Source organism: Ambystoma mexicanum, chromosome 5q (genome assembly GCF_040938575.1).
Source record: "Ambystoma mexicanum isolate Mex_15411 chromosome 5q, UKY_AmexF1_1, whole genome shotgun sequence".
Taxonomy (NCBI): Eukaryota; Metazoa; Chordata; class Amphibia; order Caudata; family Ambystomatidae; genus Ambystoma; species Ambystoma mexicanum.
Genome location: NC_090933.1, coordinates 510,377,020 through 510,400,325, shown reverse-complemented (window position 1 = coordinate 510,400,325; position 23,306 = coordinate 510,377,020). Strand labels below are relative to the sequence as shown.

Here is a 23,306-nt window from a genome sequence, read left to right as displayed (position 1 = left end):
CTTGGCATTATCTCCCAACCTTGCACATTCGACTCGTTAGCTGCACGTAAGCAAAACGAAACCCAGGTGTGGGAACAACATCAGACCACTGCCCACTTGGCCAATTAGCCTACCATCTGTCATCAGTTAAGCCCTATGCCAAGGCTTCTTCTTTGGAATTGACCTTGATGACTGTTCTATTCCTCCGAACTTTAAAGGAAGTGAAGGTACATTGCTATTTTCATCTGGAGTTTTATGAATAGGCCTTGTTTCCTGGTCTTGCACCACGTGTGAGGAGACCACGATTTTGTCTGTTCTGACCTTCTATTTAGTGCTTTTTAATTCAATTTATATTGGGTGATATTACTCTTCTTGGCTTCTGGAGACTTGGTTGCTTCGTCTTGCATATGTTTTTTGCATCTTTGATTGTTCTATACTTGGCACTTGCAAATGTTCACTCCTTTGCTTAATCTAAGAGAAATATGTTGTGCGTATCCTCTTTATCTCCTTTCTTGCTTTCCAGTTACTTCTTGTTGCGGCATCCTTGATCCTAAGCCAAGCAAATATTCTTTCTTCTCCAGCATGGGGTTCTGGCATGGATTCACATGCTCAGGAATATTCCCCGTCGCAAGGCCGGGAATCCTCAATAAAAGAAAAAACTGTTTCACTTTCGTTTATAAACTGTCTTTCTCCTATAAACCAATCACTGAGCTCTGGGTCATGCTGCAGCTAAAGGTTGTCAAACACAACAGAAATACACATCATTTGGAAACATTGGGCCTCGTTACGAGTTCCAAGGTACGGTAAAAAGTGGTGGTAATTCTGCCACTTTTGCTGCACAACCGAATTCCTTGTTTGGAGATAAAGTTGAGAATTCACCACCAGCAAAATGCCCCCAAATATCTGCGAATGTATTGCTGGTGGTAAATCTGCCAAAAATCCCTATGGAGTCCTTTGGACACCAACAGTTGGGATTTACACCACCTTACCACCGTTTGAACTCCTGTGGTAAGCCCACGGGATCGAGTATTTGTACACGAGTTTGGTGGTGGATTGGTGGATTTACCGCCAAACTTGTAAGGAGGCCCTTGATCGTAGGAATATCACATACAAGTAACCATAGCGTTGCCAGGCGTCAGATGGCGCCTGTGAAAATGCTGGTTTAGTTAAGATGCAATGACTACATGAAAAGCTAACTCTGTTTCAGAGCAGATGTTTGCTATGGATTGGGAGCCTCGGCAGTATATTTTTATGACCTGACTGCAGCACAAAGTTGCGAAAATATGAATGTGTTGAGCAGCATGGAAAGAAAAGAAGCTCTTAACAGCAATATCTGGCAATTTTCTCTACATTTTACACAGTTACGTTGGCTTCTAAAAAGTCCGAGCGCTCACCAAGGCCCTTCTAGGCACTTCTACAGAGGGCTGGCAGAGAGTTGAAGCTCTTCTCTGGCAAGACCGAACAAAATGGAGCTAAGTTGCCACAGTAGAACATCAGAAGTCGCAAGGTGCATAGTTCCGTTCTGAGAGGCGGTAGTGCACTGTTGCAGAATGGACAGTATTGCGAGTTAACTGTGTACCTGCCCTATGTGCTTAAGAACACTGTACTGTTAAGGTTATTGAAAATAGTCTTGCAGGTGTGCAACAATTTGTTATTGTCAGACTATTGATAATTTTCTATAATTTGTTTCTAAACGTGCCTTCCAAGAGAACATGTTCCCAACGATTTTAAATGGAGAATTGGTCATTGCCGCCACAGCTGTGACCTTCGAATACTGTGAAACGTTTCCAAGCTCCCTGCAACTTCAAATGTGTGTTTGTGATGGTGTCCTCCTGCACTTTCCCTAAAACAAACATGTATTAGAACTTCTTAACGTGTTCTCCTTTTGTGACTTATATTCTGCTTACAGCACTGAGAGGAAGCTGAAACTTCAAGCTGACATCTTGCGTATGCAGAACACCATCAAGAGAAATGAGGAGCAGTGTTTACAAATGACCACAGACCTTGATGACATTCGTATGGTTCACGAGGCAACCAAAATCAAAATGGATGAACTGGGCGATCAAGCTGCCCGCGAGGAAACACGAATGAAGGTTTTGTTTATTGTCAAAATTGCTTTAAGTGTATGAGATTCTACACAGCTGAAGGCTGTTCGTTTTGTGTTGCAAATACCTACCCTGCGTTTAGTTATCTAACTGTTGAAATGTGTTTGGACTTGAGGAAAGCAGACCTGCAAATGATTTTCCGCAACTGTCCATGTGTGGCATGTGGTTTACATGCCTTTATTTTCCGCTCCTGGTTTTGAATATTTTACCGTGGCTGTTCGTTTTCATATCAGACTTTGATTATATGTTCACCGATCTCAAGATGCAATACTATGGTTTTTCCTGCTCCCATCTTTAACACAGGATCCCAAGTACTGTGAAAATGTTAAATGACGGGTACTTCAAACAGAGGCCAGAGGTCTAACCTTTTATACTCTTTAAATTCAGTAAAGGCCAACCCAAAAGAGGCTGTCTGGATAATGTACTCAAAAAACAAAAAAACAAACAAGATTAATTTACTGAACAGCAACACATGATCTGCACATCCCAGTAACAAGGGCCTGCACTCAGAGCGGCTTCATTGGGCAAATGTTAATGCTCCAGTCTTGTAGGTGTCCTTATGCTGATCCAGCCAGCACATGCATACTTCTAGGAATACGCAGAATGCAAAGTGCCATTTGGGTTTTGCACAATACTCATACCCAGCTCAGGTTAACACCAGTTTAATGTAGATGCAAAGAAGCCTTTTGGCAGCACCTTGTAAATTGCAACACAATGCTTTTGTCTCCATGGCCCCATCCTCTGCACCTGACTATTTGCACAGCTGTGACAAATCAACACTTACCAGCATGCACAGGAAGGATAGTCCTCAACGGTGTATGCGTGCAAATAGTAGTCCTGCAGTAACACTTAGTTTTCATTTTCAACAAAATTGTATTTGTAACTAATAACAAGTGGAACATTCTTAAAGCAAGCTGGAGAAACTGCAGGGAGCAATGGCGTATAAAGGAAATGGCACTAGTGGCATTCACACAGTATACCATTCTTGGAGTTCTCGAGAGTCCTTAGCATTTCCAAACTGTTGGTCAAGGCACCTTTGACATCTATGTAACATTCAGGTGCATGTGAATAGGTCTATTCTGCATGTTATCCTAGCGCTGTATCATTCAACCCTATGTTCAAGTTTATTTTGATTATTAAACAAAGTAGTACAATGCACATTTTTTTTTACAAAAATATCCATAACAGTAAAATCAAATATCATATTATAAATAAATATGGCATAAATATAAAACTGTGATGTGTCGGGATATGTATAGTGGTCATCTTCATCACTAATTTTCCATCTTCTAGTTCAAAGTTTAGATCTACAATGGTCCTCTAGCTTCCAGGCACAGCTTTGATCTATGAGGCTGCAGAACCCCCACAATGTCCAGTGTCAGACAACATTCTCACCCATCTTCTGTTAAACACTGATTTCAGCCATGCCCTCCCCTGCTATATAATTAGCAAAACTGCAAAAAAGTAGGTGGTTCTAATGATCCCCTTCTGCAGCTATGGAGATAGTATTTCACTGAAGTCCTTGTTAAGAGCCCCACTCCTGCTGCTCAGCCTCTCCTTTGGTAGGGAAATACGTTATAGGTAGGTCTTAAATGCTGCGCTATGCTTATGCTCCAAGTACGCTAGCACGCTGGGTCTCATCTACAAAAGGTTCAATATGAAAATAAGAATAATTCCTACATCATCAATTTCCAAATGCCAAAAAATCCCAGAACTGTGTAGCTGAGGATGGAGTTCAATTAAATATTGAACCAGAAAATAACCAACTTATTACATGACTGGTTCACAATTGTATTAATTATGCACATTTGCTTTCATCAAAATGAAGTGAAAAGCACCAGTTAAAATTTAGAACTGCCTCTAAGTAGTTCTATACACATTTTTTTATGATGCAGGATCAGGTATGACTTGCTGGAATCTTATGCCCTAATTATTCATAAAACGTTACCTTTATCAAGGGGACTATCGTTCCAGAAAAAGATAGCCCTCACATTTCCGCTGCCTCACATAATCATGAGTTTAGATTTCCTGTAATTCAGGATGATTTTCTTGTTCGGGCAAAAAATCCACAGAGGGGACAATAATGCAGATAGAACTAGGCCTGTCTTTCCCAAACTCTTGGGGTCCAACTAGGCAGTTAGTCGGGTTAAAAACCTCAGAAGATGTCCCACCGTGTTGTTGACGTACTGACGGAACAGGAACTTTGGAAAGTATGGCTGCCCACTTCAGTCGTGGGCCACATGAAAAGTTTGTATTCCCTTATATTCGCCCAGTAACTGCCCTTAGCTGTGTTGGAAATCTATATCCGTTGAACAATATCTTTCACGGCCCCAATGAACATGGGTTTTCCAGTTAGTCCTGTTTCAGTCAAACTAAATGTATGCTTTGGATTGAAAAAAAGCTAACTACAGTGAACCTACTAACATCCACATGCTTAACGATGTAATGCAATGTGGTCTTTTAAAGGGCCATGTTGTCACTGTCTCCATAAATGGGAGGGTTAATACCCTTCCATTGTGCCCTAGTACTATCTTGAATCCTGACTCCATCAGCCGACAGTCCGAGTGACCCCTAAAATGTGCACGTTCTCTGTTCAGGCAAAACCGTGCTGAATTCCCTGGAGTGTGTTGTGCATGTCCTCTGTTTGATCACTCTCACTACCAGAGTGGCAGTCAGTTATTATTTGTATTTTGATCTATATTTGTTGTGCCCTCATAACAAGCCCTCCATTTTGGTGTTTAGTTTGGACACTGAAACCTTGATCTCGCCATTTTCTTGTAAATAGCCCTACGGAAAGGCACTCGGGTTCCTTTTAGAGGACCCTGACATTTCACTGTTTTCTGTTTTTGTTTTTGTCCTTCACTCATTTTGCGATTGTGTCTGAAAAGCTCATTGTGCGCCATCTTTTTCATCCTCGCACTGGACAGTCAATGAGCCATGGCCCTTCTACAAACCCACTAGGTAGTGGCTTCTGCTTTAATATGGATGTGGCCTGATTTCCATCAACTATCTTCCAACACTGTGATCCCAGGCTTTCTAAATCAGTAGATTTAGTCACCAACACATCTTTATTCCATACATTGCTCTTCCCTGGTACAACTTAGGGATTATCTCTCTCTGCTACCACCCCACAAGTGTCTGATGAATGACAGACATCAGCTCTGATCAGCAAAGGATCCACTGATGGGGATTTTCTCCTGCACTCCTCCCATTCACATGAAAATCTTGGCACCTGCTCACTCCCACCCACTCTCCATGAGGATATCACGTTTGATATACTCAATGCCTCGTACTACAAACTTATTCTGACAATACCACTGAACCACTGGTTGGCAAACACGAGTTCTGGTTTCTGTATCCACTGTATGCATATTCTTTACCCCACAACTGCAGAAAGGAAGAGATGTTTAAGAGACTGACGCTTTGCTCTGATGAAGCCAGATAGTAGCATCTATTCAGGATGACTTGCCCCTAGATTATTATTTTTTTTTATTCTTTTTTTTAATAACATATTTTATTGCTTTTCATATACAAATAAAACATTGCATCTCACTACATTAACTTCACTAGGAGCCTTTCCATGACTCCTGTTAAACAAACCACAAAGAAAACAAAACGAGGAGTCCGAAAATGCAATCAACATCGTTACCATATTGTCTCAGCACATACTACACAGTATCTTCATGCGTTTCCATAAGTGTGACACAGCCGGCTGTGACTTGTTGTTCAGTAGGTTATTGAGCCTCCTCCCCCTTTCGCCAGATTTGTTGAGCTTTCCCTAGACAACCTCTAGCAGTGTACACTCTCTGCTCCAAAGCAATGCTTATATTCACATCTGTGATCTACTGCTTGTACTGTGGGGCTATGCCAGATCCCCATAGTTGTGCTATATTTCTCTTTATCAATGCCGTAGTGGTCGACGGGAACAATGTTTCATACCTTGATAGCTCACCTTCCCCCACAACCCCCAGTGGTAGTAATTTTGACTCCCTGGGGACCGTTCTGCCCATGATTCGCGACAGTTCATCACATCATTTCTGCCAGTACTGCTGTATGTGAGAGCATTCCCACAAAATATGGAAAAAAGTACCTTCCCTGTGTTTGCAGCGCAGACATTATGCCTCAGCAATTTTCCCCCATCTGAAGAGTGTCACTCTTGGGTAATATATCCTGTGTAATATTTTAAATTGGATAAGTCGGATGCCTGGATGATATGGCTGATTCTCAGGGATACATCAGAATTGTGACCCCGTCCTCTGGTAGTATTTCTCCCACATCTCTTTCCCATTTGGCATTAAGGCTTACTAGCTCCGTCGTGGCAAAGGAGGTTATGGCGTTGTACTTGACAGACGTTATCTTAGTCTTGACCTGTTCTGGGACTATGTTATGTTCCATTGGGGTGTATTCAGGCATGTTAGCTAGGGCTGGGAGGTGAGCCTGCAATGCATGTTGTAGTCGTGTATAACGGTATCTCTCAGTAGAAGAGAGATGGAAGTGGGCTACTGGGGTTTCGAAGGGCACCAACTTGCCATCTGCAATAACATTGCCAATTTTCGATATACACTGTCTTATCCAGCCTGGCCACTTGGGGAGCTTATTCACTTCTGGGAGATTCCTATTGTTCCACAGTGGCTGTATGGGGGTCACTTTTTTGTCCCAACCAATGTGTTTGTGTGTTTCAGTTCAGATTTGTGCTACCCGTGTCAGCATATTTTGGGAGGAAGTGTGGCATATCCCTTGGTATAGGACCTCCAGCGGGGGATTCCAGATATACACATAGTGTCTATCCTAATGTGTGGTAATGACTTGTCACTGTGTAGTAGATCATTCACAACTGCCATCTGGCTGGCCCAGTAGTAGGTCTGCAGACGAGGAAGCCCAATCCCGCCCTCTCATATAGATCTCTGTAGAGTGGTCAACGCTATGCATGGATGGCCCCCACTCCAAAGTAGCTTCCTAAGGATGCAGTAAATTTTGCAGAATTCACGTTGCGGAATGTGTAAGGGAGCATTTTGTAATATATACAGGAAGCGGGGTAGGGCCATCATTTTGAAGAGCGGCGCTCTACCTAGCAGGATTAGCGGTAGGGAAACCCAATGACGGACATCCTCTGCGAATCTCTCCACCACTGGGTAAAGGTTCATGGCTACATAATCGTTCAGGTAGTTTGTGATTTGTATGCCTAGATATCTGAATCTATTAGACTCTACACGGTAGGGACAATTTATCGGCACAGCTTCACTCGTTTCCTCCAGCGGGAACAATATGGACTTGGACCAGTTTACCTGTAAGCCGCTGAAAGAGCTGTATCCTTCTAGCAGTCATGTCACTGTGACACAGGAGCTGGCTGGATCGCTCAGATAGATCAGCAAGTCATCAGCATAAAGCGAGACTTTCTCTTCCCATTCGTCTGCCCAATGGAAGCCACTCCGTGCCTTTGCGCCACTTAGCAGTCCTGCGAGAGGTTCAATTGCTAGTGCGAGGAGCATAGCCGATAGGGGCCTGCCCTGCCTTGTTCCTTTCCCTAACATGAAGGGACGCGATGACCACCCGTTTACTTTTGTTTCCGCTTTAGGGGATGTCTAAAGTAGCTGCACCCATCCCATATACTGTGGACCGAAGCCCATACGGTGCATTATTCCCCAGAGTGCGTCACAGTATACCGAATCAAAGGCTTTCTCAGTCTATTGCAAGTAGCGCTAGGGGAGCTTATAGGGTAGCAGCTTTTTCAAGTGCTGCAAGTAGCCTGTGTAAGTTCATGCGTGTGGACCTCTGGGGCATGAAGCCGCATTGATCCGGATGAATTAGCGATGATATGACCCGCTGTAGTTTAGCCAATACTTTAGCAAGTATCTTGGTTTCACTATTTATTAGAGAAATAATCCTATATGAGCTACATTTGTCAGGGGGTTTATCTGCTTTGGGTATTGCTATTATGGTGGCTTTTCGGAGGTCTACCGGCAGGCAGCCCTGTTCCTTTGAATTTAGGTACATTCATAATAAATGCGGGGCAATTTTGTTCATTCCCATCGGAAAACCGTTCGGCCTAGGGCATTTCCCGGATTGGAGTTCTGACATGGCAGTTGCCAGTTCCTCCTCTGTGATATCTTTATCCATGAGGCTCTGTTGTTCTGTGTTCAGTGTGGGGAGATTAATTTCCTCTAGTATCATTGGTGCTTTGTATAGCTCAGCATAGTAGGTGGCGAAGCCCTCTGCTATGTCCCGATCTTTTCGTAGTGATTCAGTGCCTTCCGGCTTAATGTCTCTAACCTGGCTATGTCCCTCGTCCCTGCGCTCCAACCATGCTAGCATCTTGCCAGCCTTATCTCCAGTTTTGTATATCGTAGCACGCATCGCTCTGTGTGCCAGCCTGGCGCAGTCCAGAGCTATATTTTGTAAATGTTTTTGCGCTAATGGTAATGCGCAATTTGTTTCGGGTTGGTCAAGAGTTAGATGGGTCTCTTCTGCAAGTTTCACTTGCCTTTCGGCCTTGTGTAGTGTATTCTGGCGTTTCATTTTACGAGCTGTAACCCAGGAGATTATCTCGCCTCTAAGCACCGGGTTGTACGCCTCCCACAGTACCCCGGGATTATCTACCGATCCCGTGTTGAGGGAGGGAGTATTCATATCACTCGGGGGTACACACCTCACTTTCGAGACTGGACTATTTCTTTCTTCCGTCTATGGATATACATAAGGTGAGTGAGGCGAGGTACTATCCAGAGGTATCCCGGATCACTCCCCACTGGTAATGGAACTAAATACAACAAGACCACTGCCCCCGCCCCAGTGGCGTCTGAATAACTACTATCTAGGCTTCGCAGACCTCATGGAACAGGCACAAAATGCCACAACCATGTACTTCGAACTGAACACGTGATCAGTAGATAATCCCGGGGTACTGTGGGAGGCGTACAACCCAGTGCTTAGAGGCGAGATAATCTCCTGGGTTACAGCTCGTAAAATGAAATGCCAGAATACACTACACGAGGCCGAAAGGCAAGTCATCTAACTCTTGACCAACCCGAAACACATTGCGCATTACAATTAGCGCAAAAACGTTTACAAAATATAGCTCTGGACTGTGCCAGGCTGGCACATAGAGCACTCCTCTCGATCCCATGGTGAACCCAGCGTGTATCGCAGCACGATAGTTAGTACGCTTGAATAGGTTGCAATTCGTATCTGCCAGGTGCTTTTCAGTTAGAAACGCCACATCCGGTGTGTGTCGGTTTAGGAACTGCGTGACTAATCATCCTTTGAGCCCACTGCCCAACCCATTGACGTTCCATGTCATGAACCGGAGGGCCCTAACTTCATTCTTACGTGCAGCTGTCATGACCATGACTTAGATTAAGGCCAGCATGTGCCATGGCATTTTCTGTAAGTGGGTGATGGCAGATTTTCTACCTTGTTGTGTAGTGCTATTGAAAGGGCAAGTGATTTCTGATTGCCGGACCCGTTGCTAACCAAACCAAATAAACACTGGTGCCCCCACCCAACTTGAAGCATCTGTTACCCGAGCTATAGGGAACTGCTGTTACCAACAAAACAGCTGCCAAACAACAAACTCAAGTTTAAACTAGTTACCTCAGCAGCTTAGTCTAACCCAGACCAGGAGGTCTGGAGTGTAATTGTCTCCGGGGGCGGCGGCAGCGACATACTTGGTGGCCGCTCAGAAGTGAAGTATCCTTTATTAGCCGGGTCGCAGATTGCCCAAATGTTGTTCCATGGCTTACCCTTCCCTGACATCACTAGCAGCAGTAGGATGAGGCAGAAGCCCTCATCCCCTTTCATTCCGCCTCATCTCCCTGGTGGACTAGTGCTGGTGGTTGAATTAGTGGTGGTCTTTGTTCCGGTCGGGTGTGTGGGTTCCCACTCCTGTTGTTTCGCCCCTCAGACCAGTCTCCCACAATGTGCTGTTCAGCCCATCGCCATGCCTCCTTAGGATCGGTGAAATGGACCGTTCTGCCCTTGCTTCTTGAGTTGATCAAATGACTGCCTGGCATTCTGCACCTCTCTCGTGTAATCTGGGAAGAAGGCAATTTTGGAGCCATTGTAGGTCAGTGTGCCCTTAGCACGTGCCATCTGGAGTAGCGCGTACCGGTCCCTGTAGTTCAGGAGCTTTGCAATTACTGTGCGTGGTGAGGCACCAGGCACCGGCCTACCAGTTGGCATGCGATGGGCTCTTTCTATCGAAAAGAAATTAGAGAAAGAGTCTGGTTCAAACATGTCTGTGAGCCATTGTTCCAGGAAGAGCTCCGTGCTTGGGCCCTCTGTCTTCTCTGGCAGGCCTAAAATCCGAATGTTGTTACGCCTCGATCTCCCTTCTCCTTGGTCTACCCTTTCCTCCATGGTCTTCAGCCTTGATTTGACGCTGGATAACTGTTGCCGTAAAACCTCGTATTCCGTCTTCTGCATCCGAGATGCGCTGTCCCGCTTCACCAGTGCGAGAGGTCAGCTTCTGTAGATCATGGCGGAGGAGCGATATGTCCATGCTTATGCCATCAATGTTTTGCTCCATTGATGCATGTGAGTCTGTGATGGCAGCCATGACATCTTTCAAGGATAGTGTGCCTTCGGTCTCCACCATTGCGCCTGGCGGATTATGATTTTCTTGGACTTGCATTGTCGATGTTGTGTACTGGTCAATCTTGTTTTGCGTGGACTGTTTCCTCATGTTATCTTTGCCCATGGTAAATGAAGCGTTTATTTGATTGCAGAGCATGTTTAATTACCGGCGGTGTCAGCTAGCGCCGTTCCACATCTCATGTGTTGGTTCAGTTCTGTGTGTAGTCAATAAGGTGTGCTGACCTCTTCTTTGTATGGGATTGCCCCCTCCTCGTGTCCGTTGTAAGGGGTCTCTTTACCCATGTCTGTTCAGACCGGCCGTTGAGCATCCAAGTCTCTTAGGTACACAGACTGGTAGTCCGATTTCCCATACCGAGACCCTCTTAGTTGTAGCTCGTCCCAGTGGTCTTCATCAGTGGCTAATCATCCATGTGGCGACTGTTGTGGCCTGTCGATGTTTAGCAACCTTCCAATTGGCCTTGCGTGCCAGTATTCTCTTTTGACTATTGGGTCATTTATGGACACTTGGTTTTCCCAGGTTCTTCAGATCTGTGCGTGGGGTACCACCTTCCGGGTCGGCTCAGTGACGTCGCTGGTCCTCTTCTCAGGGGAGGGATGCAGGCTTGGGCAACGTTACTGCGGCTTATTTCTCTACAACACAAGTCGTGGCTATGACTTGTGTTCCGCTGATTGGATCTTAGTGTTACCGGTTAGAAGATCAATTTCCCACCCTCCTCCAGCACCCCCTTCACCTGGGCGCGTCCAGGTGTAGGAAGGAGCATGGCAGCGCACCTGATCCATTTCTTCACAGTGTGGCAGAGTGGTGCCGCATTCCCCAAAGTGCCCCCACTTAGTGTGATTTGCAGTATTGGGCAGGGTATGAGGAGATTATTTCCCTGGTCGGGGAGTTAGTTTTCTTTCAGACCATCTCATTCCTAGCCGGCTCAGGGCGGCAATAGAATCACTCAGCTTCTCTCTGCTTCTTCGTGCTAACTTGTCTCTTGCAGCTGGGACTGCAATCAAATACTGGATCAATAGCAATTACATATCAAGTGGCTGTACTGCTTACCATGAGACAGCCATATTAGTTCCGCTGCTGCACATGTCGTGTCCCCACTTCAGGCACCGGGGGTTGCCGCTATGTTCTCTGCCCCTGCAGACAGTCTGTGTGTGATCACTCTGGTCTCTCCCCTCGGTCTCTGCAGGGCGGGACATACCAGTCAGGTAGGTCGAGGTTTGTGTGTCTGTCTGTCCGGGGCCCGCTCTAGGCACCCGGTCTCCTGGTGCCTCTTCCGCTGTCCTTGTCGGAGCTTATTATTTGTGTAGGGGCACGGGTCTTTGCAGGCGGTGTTGGGGTCTATTGGCCCTGTCTGGCAATCGCCCGTGTCTGAGGTGCACGCCACTCAGCAGGCTCCGCCGCCTCTCCACTCCATGCCGGATGGCGCTCCTTTTTCTATTATGACGGATTTACCCAATAGCACCAGTGATTCCCCTTCCCGGGCCACCTGCTGTGCTGTCGCTGGTAACAACGCTGCTCCAGAGGACTCCTGTAGGACGCGGTCGGTTAGTTATGCTGTAGGCTTGGGGGTCTCGATTTTTCCTCTGTCTTTCTGGGCCACGGCGTGAGTTGGGGTATCTTCGTCGCTCCCCGCAAGAGAGGCCAGCGCTGGGGCTTTTTTCCCTTTCTTTCAGCTGTGGTTTCCACTGGGGCGATAGTTCCCACTCACACCCCGTTGCATAGGGTGTGATTCACCAACATTCTAGGTGCCTTCTTCCTCCACCAGCCCACTGCTACCACATAGTCGTGTTTCCACTGTATGTTGGATTCGACTGTTAGAGTTCTCTTCTCGCTGCCATTTTGGTTTGCCTTCGCTGGAACAGCGCTGATTTTCAGGAACCGCTCGTCCCGTTTAGGAGGCTCGATTCGCTTCCAGTTTGTCTGTCAATTGTGCCGCGGATGTTCTGCTTCCAGTTTTGGTATTTTGTGAATAAATTCACGGTGGATATCAGGCTGTTTACCCAGGATGTGTGCGGCGGCCACGGGAGAAAAGGGAGCTCACGTCTGCATCGCTTCGCTGCTGGCCACGCCCCCGCCTCTAGATTATTCCGAATTTTTATCAGCCTGCGTTGCCAAGGAAACCAATGTTGTGCCTTTTCATTGACCATATGCCTTCCACATAGAGTTGGTACCAGGAGTCCTGGCACCCTATCTAGGGAATCATGACCCCAATCCTTATGATATATAAAAGACACATTTTGAAAGGATTTTGTTTAGAGACACATCATCCCTGACAGGAGCCCCATATTTTCCATTTTTTTAAAAGAGCACTCCAGGTCTATGTCCATGAATTAACCATTGTCATATTAGTATGATCTTTGTTAGATATCACCTTCCTCCCCCTCCTTCTGATAAACATTCTACTAAATCTTCTGCAAGGAGCCACCAGAAACACAAAATTAGAACCAAGTGGGCTTCTAGTCAGATGAGGCTCTATCTCTCTCTGTAATAAATGGAAAAGGGCTGTGGGCATCCAACAAGGACATTGGGTATACTTGGTAATTATGTTTGGGCTGTAAAATTCTCCCACTTGTTTCCAAAATGTCTAATATGACAGTTTTTAGGGATCATTATGACAATATATGATCTATTTTCCTTTCTCGCTGAAGCCTGCCATTGAAGTACTGCACATAATCAAACCTAGCATAACATATTTGCCAAATTAATCTTATCCTGGCAAATGACAAGGGTGAATATGAACAAGGTACTGCAGTTGTGAAAAGCCAAGTGCTGCAGCCACCCTGTAGTTATTATAGCTGTTTTTAAGCAATGTGTATTTTCGGTGTGATTTTTCCTTCTTCTACCTGCATTGTTTCACATTTGAGGTTCTTTTAAACAACCACTTGGTTGTTTTCCTGTAGGCCCCCCGCAAATATTACCACTACCTCCCCCAATCCCCCAAGTGCAGCATACATGATTCATGGATGTTACAGAGGTACCTAGTTCCTAAGGAAACGTCATCATCTGGGCAGTGGTGGAAGTGTTAACAAATATGAAGCATTTCACAGTCATTACAATTCTCTCTACAGCTGCTACGCTGCCACGCTCATTTTTCATCTGCTAGAGTTCAGTGGCATGGTCTGCCTTCTATTATGATTTTAGATTGTGGCTCTTGGTCTCTGCCAGTGTTTTTGAATTAACTACGATATCACTTTTACAGCTGTTGGCAGAAAGGAAGCAACCAAACATTTTTTCCTTATGGTACCTCCCATGTAAACAGTTGGTGTTCACTGCTACCACTGCCAGAGATTTTGTATAGCAACATCTATCCAAATTTCACACCATGCTCTCAGTCCTTTAAATCAAGGCTGTACCATTCTGGATTCTTCCTGGAGCCACTCTCTGCATACTCCTAAACGCAATGGAGTGCCTGAAAAATGGCATTGACTCTGCCCCCCTTGAAAATGAGATCCACACATTTGTTCTAGAATATGCATTATCTTGTTGGCTTCTTTTAAGTTTTTACCATATTATATCCTACCGTATTGTAGAAGAGGCATGAATAATCTGGAAGTAGTTCTCCTTCTATTACCAAATACATCAAGAGCCTGCACTGCCTTTTAAGTGTTGCTTCTCCATCTGCATCAAAGTACTACCAAACAGTTTAGTTATGGAACATCAGACCATTATCTTCTGTATGCATTGAGAGTAGTTCAAACCTGAGAGTCTTAAACAAATGTACATACTCCATGTCTTATACACCCAACACCCTGATATTCTGATGTATGGGAGCATACATACCTTTAGGCCTTACTGCAGCCAAAGACTCCAGGCACTATTATTATCATTCTCTCCTTAAAGTGTGACAACTGGGCATCGGCACAAGTTCCAGCGGCTGTATTCTCTACCCGGGTGTAGTGACGATCCTCCAGGTAGCGTCACTTCTCCTGTGAGAAACCAAATGTTGTCTCACCCTGTAATCCTCTGGGACTAGGGACTTGTTATCCCGGTGGCCAGGACACGGCCATCGCTTTTGGATCCAGTTCCTCAGGGTGTACCAACGCTGGAGGATCTCTTGGGTGAGGGGTTTTCAGGGAGTGGGGGTGAGGCAGACGAGTGTGAGACACGGTATTCTGGCTATTTTGTTTATCCAGCCCATCCTATTTTTTGGGATTCACTGAGGTCCCTATCTACCCCCTTTTTACACAAACACTGGGCCGAGGAAAAGAGTGACTGAGAGTAACAATATTAACTTTCACACATCGTACTGGACATGCCCTGCTAATCGGGTCAGGCCAAAGTCAGGCACTTGACTCTAAGTGCACACACCTAATACCAAGCTATACTTATACTATAGCTCTCCTCACACGGATAAAAGGCAACACCTAAAGACACACTCTGAGAAAGGCAAAACGGGTACAAGCAGAACTTCAGGGTCAAAGGCAAACCTGCTGGACCAACACTTTATGGACTGCGAGTATGAGGCTGCATAGACTCCCCTTGAACATTGTTTTGGAGACTTTGGAAAAGCATCTACTTTTCAAACAAATGCGCGTTGGAAATGATATAAGCAATGCGGCAGACTCCCATTCATCCTGAGTTGCTGTGATTTATTGCACACAGCCCAAAGGGATATTTTTGGCAAATAGAATCACTCCAGCGCAATGTGACTAAGACAACAGTAAAGCGGCAGACTTTTACTGCCTGTCAGCGCACCTTGACCCAGCGCTCAGCAAACACAACCACAGTGTGCGCATTGGTGCCTTGTTCGCATGTTGGAACTCACAGCAACTGACACAGTTTGCGCAACAAACAACCCACAGACAGTGTCATTCGTTAAGGATTGCCAATAGCGATCTAGTTACTTGCGCAAGCTGCCTTCAGCACAAATTAGCCTATTTCACCACTTTCCATCCACTTTGTCCTGATGAGGCTGCTCCACAAATCATCTTGAGGACCTCGACAAAGCCAAAACTCGAGTCGACGAAGACCCTGGATACATATATTCCTAAGAATTAGAGATTTTGTTGTAATACAAATAACAGTTATAATACCATTTACATAATACCAAAACAGCGTACATTTTGGACATCTGAAGACAATCCTTTGGTCCCATGTATCCAGTTTGTTTTATGATGTACAATTCTAGATCATTTTAATTTGGGTTTTTTCTTTGATTTGATTGGTTATGTTATGTATGCTTGTGGTATGTAAGAGTGGTGTGAAAGTAGTAGGTGTGTTGGATACATGGTAGGCTAGCATTGTCATATTTGCACTGTCAACTAGCACTGCAACCTTCGTTTTAGGTGAATTATGTCATGTTATTTTGAATTTCTTTGAATAATACAAATAAAATAAAGAATTGTTTGTTTTATATCCATTGAAGATTGCTTTTTTTGAATATTTGGTTAGAAATGGCTAGAGGGCATTGTACTTCTTGTGTGTGTGCTACTTATCTAATTTTAGGCTGTTTAGTGCCCTAGCCCTTGTTGAGCTTTTTTGCTTGCACCCTGTCTTTGTTCTGCCAGACCAACCAAGGGACAAGAGCTACGGATAGAAAATCCCAAGAGTTCCCTACTGGAGGTCGTTTCCTCCTACAGCCCACGAAAGACACGTGGAGAAGGCTAGATGTTATAAGTGAAGACTGCATTGTGTTTCAAGGATGCCAGGGACCCTCCCAGGTGAACGGCAGAGTTGGGGAGGCGAGGCATAGCCTGTGGTACTAATCTTGACTCGTGAATTAGAAATCGCAAAAACCAGAAAAAGACGCACACAGCCGGTGAGTTGGCAAGCAACCTGAGAGACAGGTGTGTGTTAAAATTTGAAACAGAAACATTATATTGCAAGTGAAGGTTGCATGCGTGTGTGAGACACAAAGAAAGGCAGACCTGGGAATTAATTTTGATGTAAAGGACAGCTGTGATGTCAGCGATACTAAGTAACAGAGTGGTCCTCGGTGAAAGGAAGTAGCCCACTCGAAAGTCTCCATGAAAGGTACTTTGTTTAAAGCGAGAAAGCGAATGAAGAGTAAAAGTGAAATAACAAAGGTTGATGCCTAGACAAGGGAAGAGTGAAGGTTAAACCGGGAACTTTGAGTCAAAGTGGTCCTGCAGTGGTCTGTAAAGAAAGCTACGCACACTCGTGCATCTTCGACATCCAAAAGTGGTCTGAGCTCGACAGGGGGAGACACGAAGTGTAATAAGCTTTGGGAAGGGAGCCCCCTTGCAAGTTTGTGTTGAACTGTATCGTGAGAGGTCTGAACCAGACAGAGGGGGATCTTTGTGAACGCTTTGGTGAAAACTTTACTTTGGAAGTTAGAGCAAGAATCTTTAATGTGGACGGCCAGGTGGGCCTCGATCCACGATCACGAACTGTGTATTGTGTTGGAAACCGAGCCAGTGTGTGTCATCCTGTCTACAGGGACTGCCTTACGCTGCGAGACCTAAACTGGGGAGGTGAGCTGATTCAACCACATTATCATTTGTACACTCATTTTTCCTTTTGCATACATTTCTCTGTTTTGCACTTTTTTTGTACAAGAGATAGGGCAGGCATTAGGTTTTGATAGCATAGGCCGTTTTGATTTGACAGACTGCACTAGGACTGCATTATTTATTATTTGATGGTCAAGACTACTCCCATCTTAGATATAGGGCAAAGTAGGAGTTTCTCCAGCTTCAGCATTTTCAATAAAGATTTTACAAATTATAACAATTGTGTCAGCGTCATACTTGTGATACCATGCCTTCCCTACAGTCCACAGAGGGGAGCCCCTTTCCATAAGGCTAGGGAGGTAAGACCGCTAACAGATAGTCCCCCTAGGGGTGGTAACATGAGGGTGGATCTCATGGAGAGGGACTCCTCTATTCGGGACAAAAACAAGAGTCTGGGTTACGGCACCTTTATCTCCTAACCCCACATGGTAATAACACCCAACCCGTCCTTATGATAAAATCTGATACCATGTGTTAGTGTAATGTGTCAGACGGTCTCCCTCTAATGAGTGCTAGGACGAAGAAGAACCAGAGAAAGCTACAGTCAAGCATGAAGAGTGTTTGACAAGCTGTTATCAATCAAACTGACTTTGCGATGGGGCAGTCCCAGCTATTTAAGCTAAACAGTAAGAAAGGTCCAAGCGAGTGACTGCCAGAAGGAGAAGTCTGTGACCTAGGAGGCTGGCAAAAAAGCAGCGAGTTTGAATTGGGGCATTTGAAGGCTGTATCGAAGCAGCGGTGCATAGAGATGACAGGAAAGCGTCTCAATAGTCGGCTTGGTGCCGGCAAGCCTGAAGTCAAGAGTCAGTGTGGTGGCGGCATGTTCTGCTGTGGGTGGATGGTACGGGCCGAGAACTACGACGATGACCAACACTAGTCTGCTGCGAAGTTATGTAGACTATTGCATGGGAAGTATGAGGAACTGTGATGGTTGTATGACCTGTAACGGGTGGACCGGCTGGTCTGAAACTTGCTCCCAGAACTCCAACACTAATGGGCCGCAAAGCCAAGTGGGCCAAAGCAGTGCAGAAGAAGAAAGAGAAAGAAGGAACCCGCAACCCCTGGCGAAACCAGTGAAGAGATACCAGAGGGAAGGTAACAGGAACAATAAGTCTGGGAGGGGGCTGGGAAAACATGAGAAGGTGAAACAAGAGGTCAAGAGGGAAGTGGACCATTTTGTGAGGCAACTCCCTGGTTAGTTCCAAAAGACTGGTATTGAAGAGTCCAGAAGGGTTCAGGAGGCCTCTCCTTCATCCCAATGGACGCAAACTGAAGGACGTGTTGTTTAAGTGGACAATAATACAAAGTCTGTGGAGAGAACTGATGAAGAATCTAAAATTGAAGTAACTCAAGAAAAGCCTGTTAAAACTGGATGTAACCTAGGAGAAGGGAGTCATTCTACTAGTCCCGGTAGATTGATGGAACATTTGTGCTTGGAAAAGGGAGTCATTTTCCTAGTCCTGGGAGATTGATGGAACATTTGTGAATCTTGAACTTTGAGAGACTTTTACCTAGGAGAAGGGAGTCATTTTCCTGGGTTGGGATAAGAACTCTTTTGTTTGCTTAGTGTTTTCTTCTTGAGTGACAGAGATAGAAAAGAGGTTTTGACCAGGACGGTACCTTTGCTTTTGACACAAAGTATTTCCTGATCGGCACACGCACTAGTTTTTTGAGGTTGAGAAATCACCTCTACCTTTAGGGGTAGATAGGATAGCATTATTTTCTGTTAATAAGTTTGTTACAAACATGGCTTCACTTGGTCAGACTCCTTATTCCAGGTCGTCGCAGTGTCCACATGTGAACTATTTCAAGGAGCCGCAGCTCTTTGATAGGGAAGGGTATGGAAGGAAAAGGAGGTGTCCCTGAGGAATATTTTGAGAAAGGGTGCAGCGAACATGGGGCAGAGGAGGAGACTGAGCCATACTTGTGGGAAAGGATAGCGTTTGATGAAAGTATGAGACACTGTTGCAACAAAAGCGTGCACATTGTTGGGGCCATCGGAAGCTAACACAGATCAAGGAGGGCAAAAGAGTGTGTGGAAAATACATGGTGGTCTGCTGCTGTCCTGTTGAGGCAGACTGCAGTGGGAAGCTTTTTGCGAGATCAAAGGCAAGGTTGAAGGAAAGCAGTGTAATACCTAGATGGAATATAGTGCCGAAAGGTACAAGGAAGACTGTTGAAGAGAGTCTCCCAGAAACGGAGCTAGAGAAGGAGTTGAAAAACCATTGTGGACACCTGAAAAGACAGAAGTCCCCTGTTGCTGGGCAAAATCACCCAACCGTCTGGTGTAGGAGTAAGGAGAAAAGAGCAGAACAGGAGTAGTAAAATATGAAAAAAATGTCCAATGAGACTGAAGAAAAACTCTGTGAGGAACAGAGACTAAGACCCAAGTCCACAAGGGATGTGAGGAGAGAGAGAAGATTGAAAGAAGGAAGGGTAGAAATGTAAGAGAGACGGATGGCGAGGGCAACAGCCAAGAAAGAATATAATCATTAAGACACTGTTAAAGACCAGGCTAATTATTTACCCATTCTTTGAAGAGAAATGCATGTTGGGACTTGGTTTCACTAGAGACTTTAATCATGGTAATGCTGGGAGAACTCAGGCCTAGTAACTGATGTATTCTAACAGATAGAGAGACTTGAATCATTGAGACACTGGGGAAGTACAGGCTAAATCAGCAGTCATTATATGAAGAGATACGTATGTAGAGGGAGAGGGAGAGAGAGAAATATACAGTTGTGCAAGTCTAACAATCACTGCAAGCCTTCACACTGAAGTGCTCTGGTGTCTAGGAATCACAAAATGTAATAATCCTAGAATACATGAAGTGCACAATTGTGGCAGTCAGTGAATCATTGAATTCAAAGAAGTCCTCAGTTGTTGAAGTCCAGAAATCAATGAACGTTGTTACCATAATGACCCAAGGAAGTCGAACAATGTCAGAAGTCAGTGCATGAGATGGTCATACCATACACCTATGAGGTGAATGCCATCCTATATTCTCAATGAAGACAAGTCTAAGTAGGGCATCAACTTGGACACTGATGAGGAGTGGGACCAGTTCCCAAGAAAGCATGCATCCAAAATTCAATCAGGGGGTTGCACGAAAACCGAGACTGACCATAGAGGAGGATCTTCAAAATACATAAAATGGACAAGACTGGAAAGGTGTTTATTTGCAAAAGTGGGGGAGGAGTAGGACAGGCTTCTAGGTCCCAGAGTAAAATACTGTAAAGACTTGAGCAACAAAATAAACCTACATTTTTATTAAAGTATATTCATATTTTATTTTTATGTTCCATCCTTCTTTTTCATGTTTGAACAGAACTAGTAAGTCACACAAAACCTCTCCATTCATACAGTTCCTCTTGGTCTATTACAGCCCACTGCCCTGCTTTGTTCACTCCACCCATCTGGGGTTCGCCGGTGGATTCTCTCTTTGCCATTCAGTAGGGTGTTCTACAGGTTGATATTCCATCCCTGGGTATGGGGGAATCACTCTCCAGCTACAGGCACCACATGTACTCCCGATAGCATCAAAGAAGGCCACATTGAAGAGCTCCTCTCAATATGCAAGTGTCCAAGTGGAAACCAGAAATGATAGCCATGTACCTGTATGCCTCCTTCTGTCACACAAAGCTGAGGATGTAACACACTGTACAATTTCCACAATAAGCAGCTCATAAGCTCCGGGCCTGTTCTCGTCACAACAGTGAACAAACAGCATTGCTGCCTGATTCACACCTAACTCCAGGCAGGCTCTTCTTTGACTTTGTACTTTACAGTTTGGCAGTGTTTAGTCTTTTGGGAATCTGACAATCCTATTTATTTAATGTTTTGGATTGCCTGCTATCAGTAATACTGGTCCCCTTGCCTTTGTGTAGAGAAACCAAGCTACTACTACAAAGCTTGTTTTGTTGTGCCATGTTTGTAAACACGATTTTGCCTTGCACAGAGAACAACAAAGGGTTTTGTCTTTCAGCTCTCAATGTATTGGCTGATTTCAGAACTCCTACCACTGGCAGGCAGGCCTGCATCTTTGTATGTTCTTTCCAATGGTGTAAACCCCCCCATCCACACCCACCACAACTCCTATGTGATTGCATTGCCTTGCTGCTATTAAATATGAGTGGTCTTACCCCATCCCTCCCAGACAAATCTGACATATTGGCATGACAGGTTTGAGGTTTTAATGTGAAAAAGACATGCGTAAAATAAAATCTGCTGACATTTCTGTACAGTGTCCAGTCTATTATTGCTACAGTATATTGCACGTAACTTAAAAATTGTCATAATATTTGCTTGGATGTTACTCACTATGAAACATTTATCTTTTAGAACTTGACTGAGATCTTGAAAAAGCAAAGTGCAGATGAAATCAAAGCTACACAATTGATTCAGGTAAATCTAGCTTAAATACATTTTTTATTCAGCACCCTCCCATGGTGCATGTTAAGTATTGTTGACATTTTAAATGCATTTTGACATGCTTACTTTAACCTTATACAAACAAGCTTGTCAGTAAGTGTGTAAATCAGTGTAAGCAACTGCAAAACTAGACATGTGACACCTGTGGTGGAATGAAATCTAGAACCCCAAATTAAGAACAGAATTTATATATGAAACAAATTGTATTGTCGCAGTAATAATGCATTGATATCAAATAAATCACAACATCTCAACCACTCCACACCACATAAACAGCCAATGTAAAAATAAATGACAAAATACAACAACCCTTTCTTAGTTACAATAAGACCACATCTTTCAATCCCCTATTCTTTTATGGAATTTTCCTCTGGGACGAAGCAGGGAGTAGTGGTGCAGATAGTGTTACCAAAAGTTTAAAATGGTGGGGAAAAGGAGAACAAATTCTTTTTCTGAAAAGACGCTGAATTAATATAAAAAGATCAAGAGACCATTGTTACTTTTACCTCATATTTTGAGGTAAGAGTAATGGTCTCTTACTCTTCATATTCGATTAGTGTGTTATCAGAGCATTAATTCTTACTGTGTTTTTCTCCCATTTTTGATCTGAAGGCAACACTTTTATCTTCACAACTAGTTTGTGCTTTGCCCTGAGGAAGATCTCACAGAATATGGGATTGAAACATGTCTCGTTAGGTCTTGTTGCACCTAAGAACCGAGAATCGTTCATTATAAATGATTTTTACCTGTTTTCTATGGATTATTTGATTGTGTACTATATTTTAACATTGGTTGTCTGTGGTGTGGAGTTGTTGATATTTTGTGATTTCTTTGATATTAATAAATTGTTATGTGAAAATTAAATGTATTGATATATATGAGTTCTGTTCTTAAAATGGGATTTCTTGATAATTTCTACATCAGTAGTCACCTGTCTGGTTTTGGTGTTAACTTACACTGATTACAGACCCATTGTGTGTTTTTTTATAAGTTATAATATTTAACCCACTTTAATTCTGTTCAGTATAATTGGGCTTCCTTCTTGTTTATTTCGTGACATGTTTATTTTATTCAGATTCTATGAGCCATTGTTATATTAGATTAAAAACTATGTAAGGGTGCAGAAGTAGGGCGTGGGCACACTTGTGGCATGTTTTTGAGTAAATACTTTTTTTTCGATTCCGTTTTTTATTGACATTTTGCATAAAACAAGACAACAGATTGCGATACCAAGCAACATATACAACATCTGAAGTAGTCCAACCCGCCCTCCATCGCCCACCCCCGGATGAGGACTTCCGAGTTCAAACGAGGGATTTAAGAAAATCTTACATAGGAAAGGGATCATAGATTAAATATAGTCTGACTCATTGGGTTAGAGAAGAACAGATGAAGGTGGAGGTAGAGATCGTATTTCGGGCCCAGCAAAGAGGCGGGGGCTCCACAGGAGTGAAGGGGTCAAAGTCTCAGAGCACCACAGTCTTTGTGTAGCAGCACAATTGTCCGGTCCAATAGGAAAGCTTCCATCGTATCATGGGCCGTTGCTGCCAGTTACTCGTATGTAAAGATTGCCCAGAGTTTAGATAGCCATTCGGTCTTTCATGGCGCTAATTTATTCTTCCAATTCTGGCCGAGGACGAGTCTCACAGCTCTCAGCATGCCCTGGATCGCCTTGGGGAGGCCACTTATGTTCGTTTCGGTGGAGGGGACACCAAAGAGAAGCTCGAG

At 44.3% G+C, this 23,306-nt stretch overlaps 1 protein-coding gene and 1 long non-coding RNA gene across 4 annotated transcripts in view; one reads left to right on the top strand and one right to left on the bottom strand.

Moving 5' to 3' along the window:
* Window positions 1-23,306, top strand: part of CCDC178 (coiled-coil domain containing 178) — a 3,486,252-nt gene that overhangs the window by 1,539,986 nt on the left and 1,922,960 nt on the right. For both annotated transcript variants that reach the window (XM_069620987.1, XM_069620986.1), the window contains exons 13-14: window positions 1,889-2,072; window positions 21,489-21,551. In XM_069620987.1, coding sequence (XP_069477088.1) covers window positions 1,889-2,072; window positions 21,489-21,551 — 247 coding nt within the window. The remainder of the gene's footprint in view (window positions 1-1,888; window positions 2,073-21,488; window positions 21,552-23,306) is intronic.
* The window catches only part of LOC138497483 (uncharacterized), a 452,487-nt gene that overhangs the window by 138,683 nt on the left and 290,498 nt on the right, over window positions 1-23,306 (bottom strand). The window lies entirely within an intron of this gene.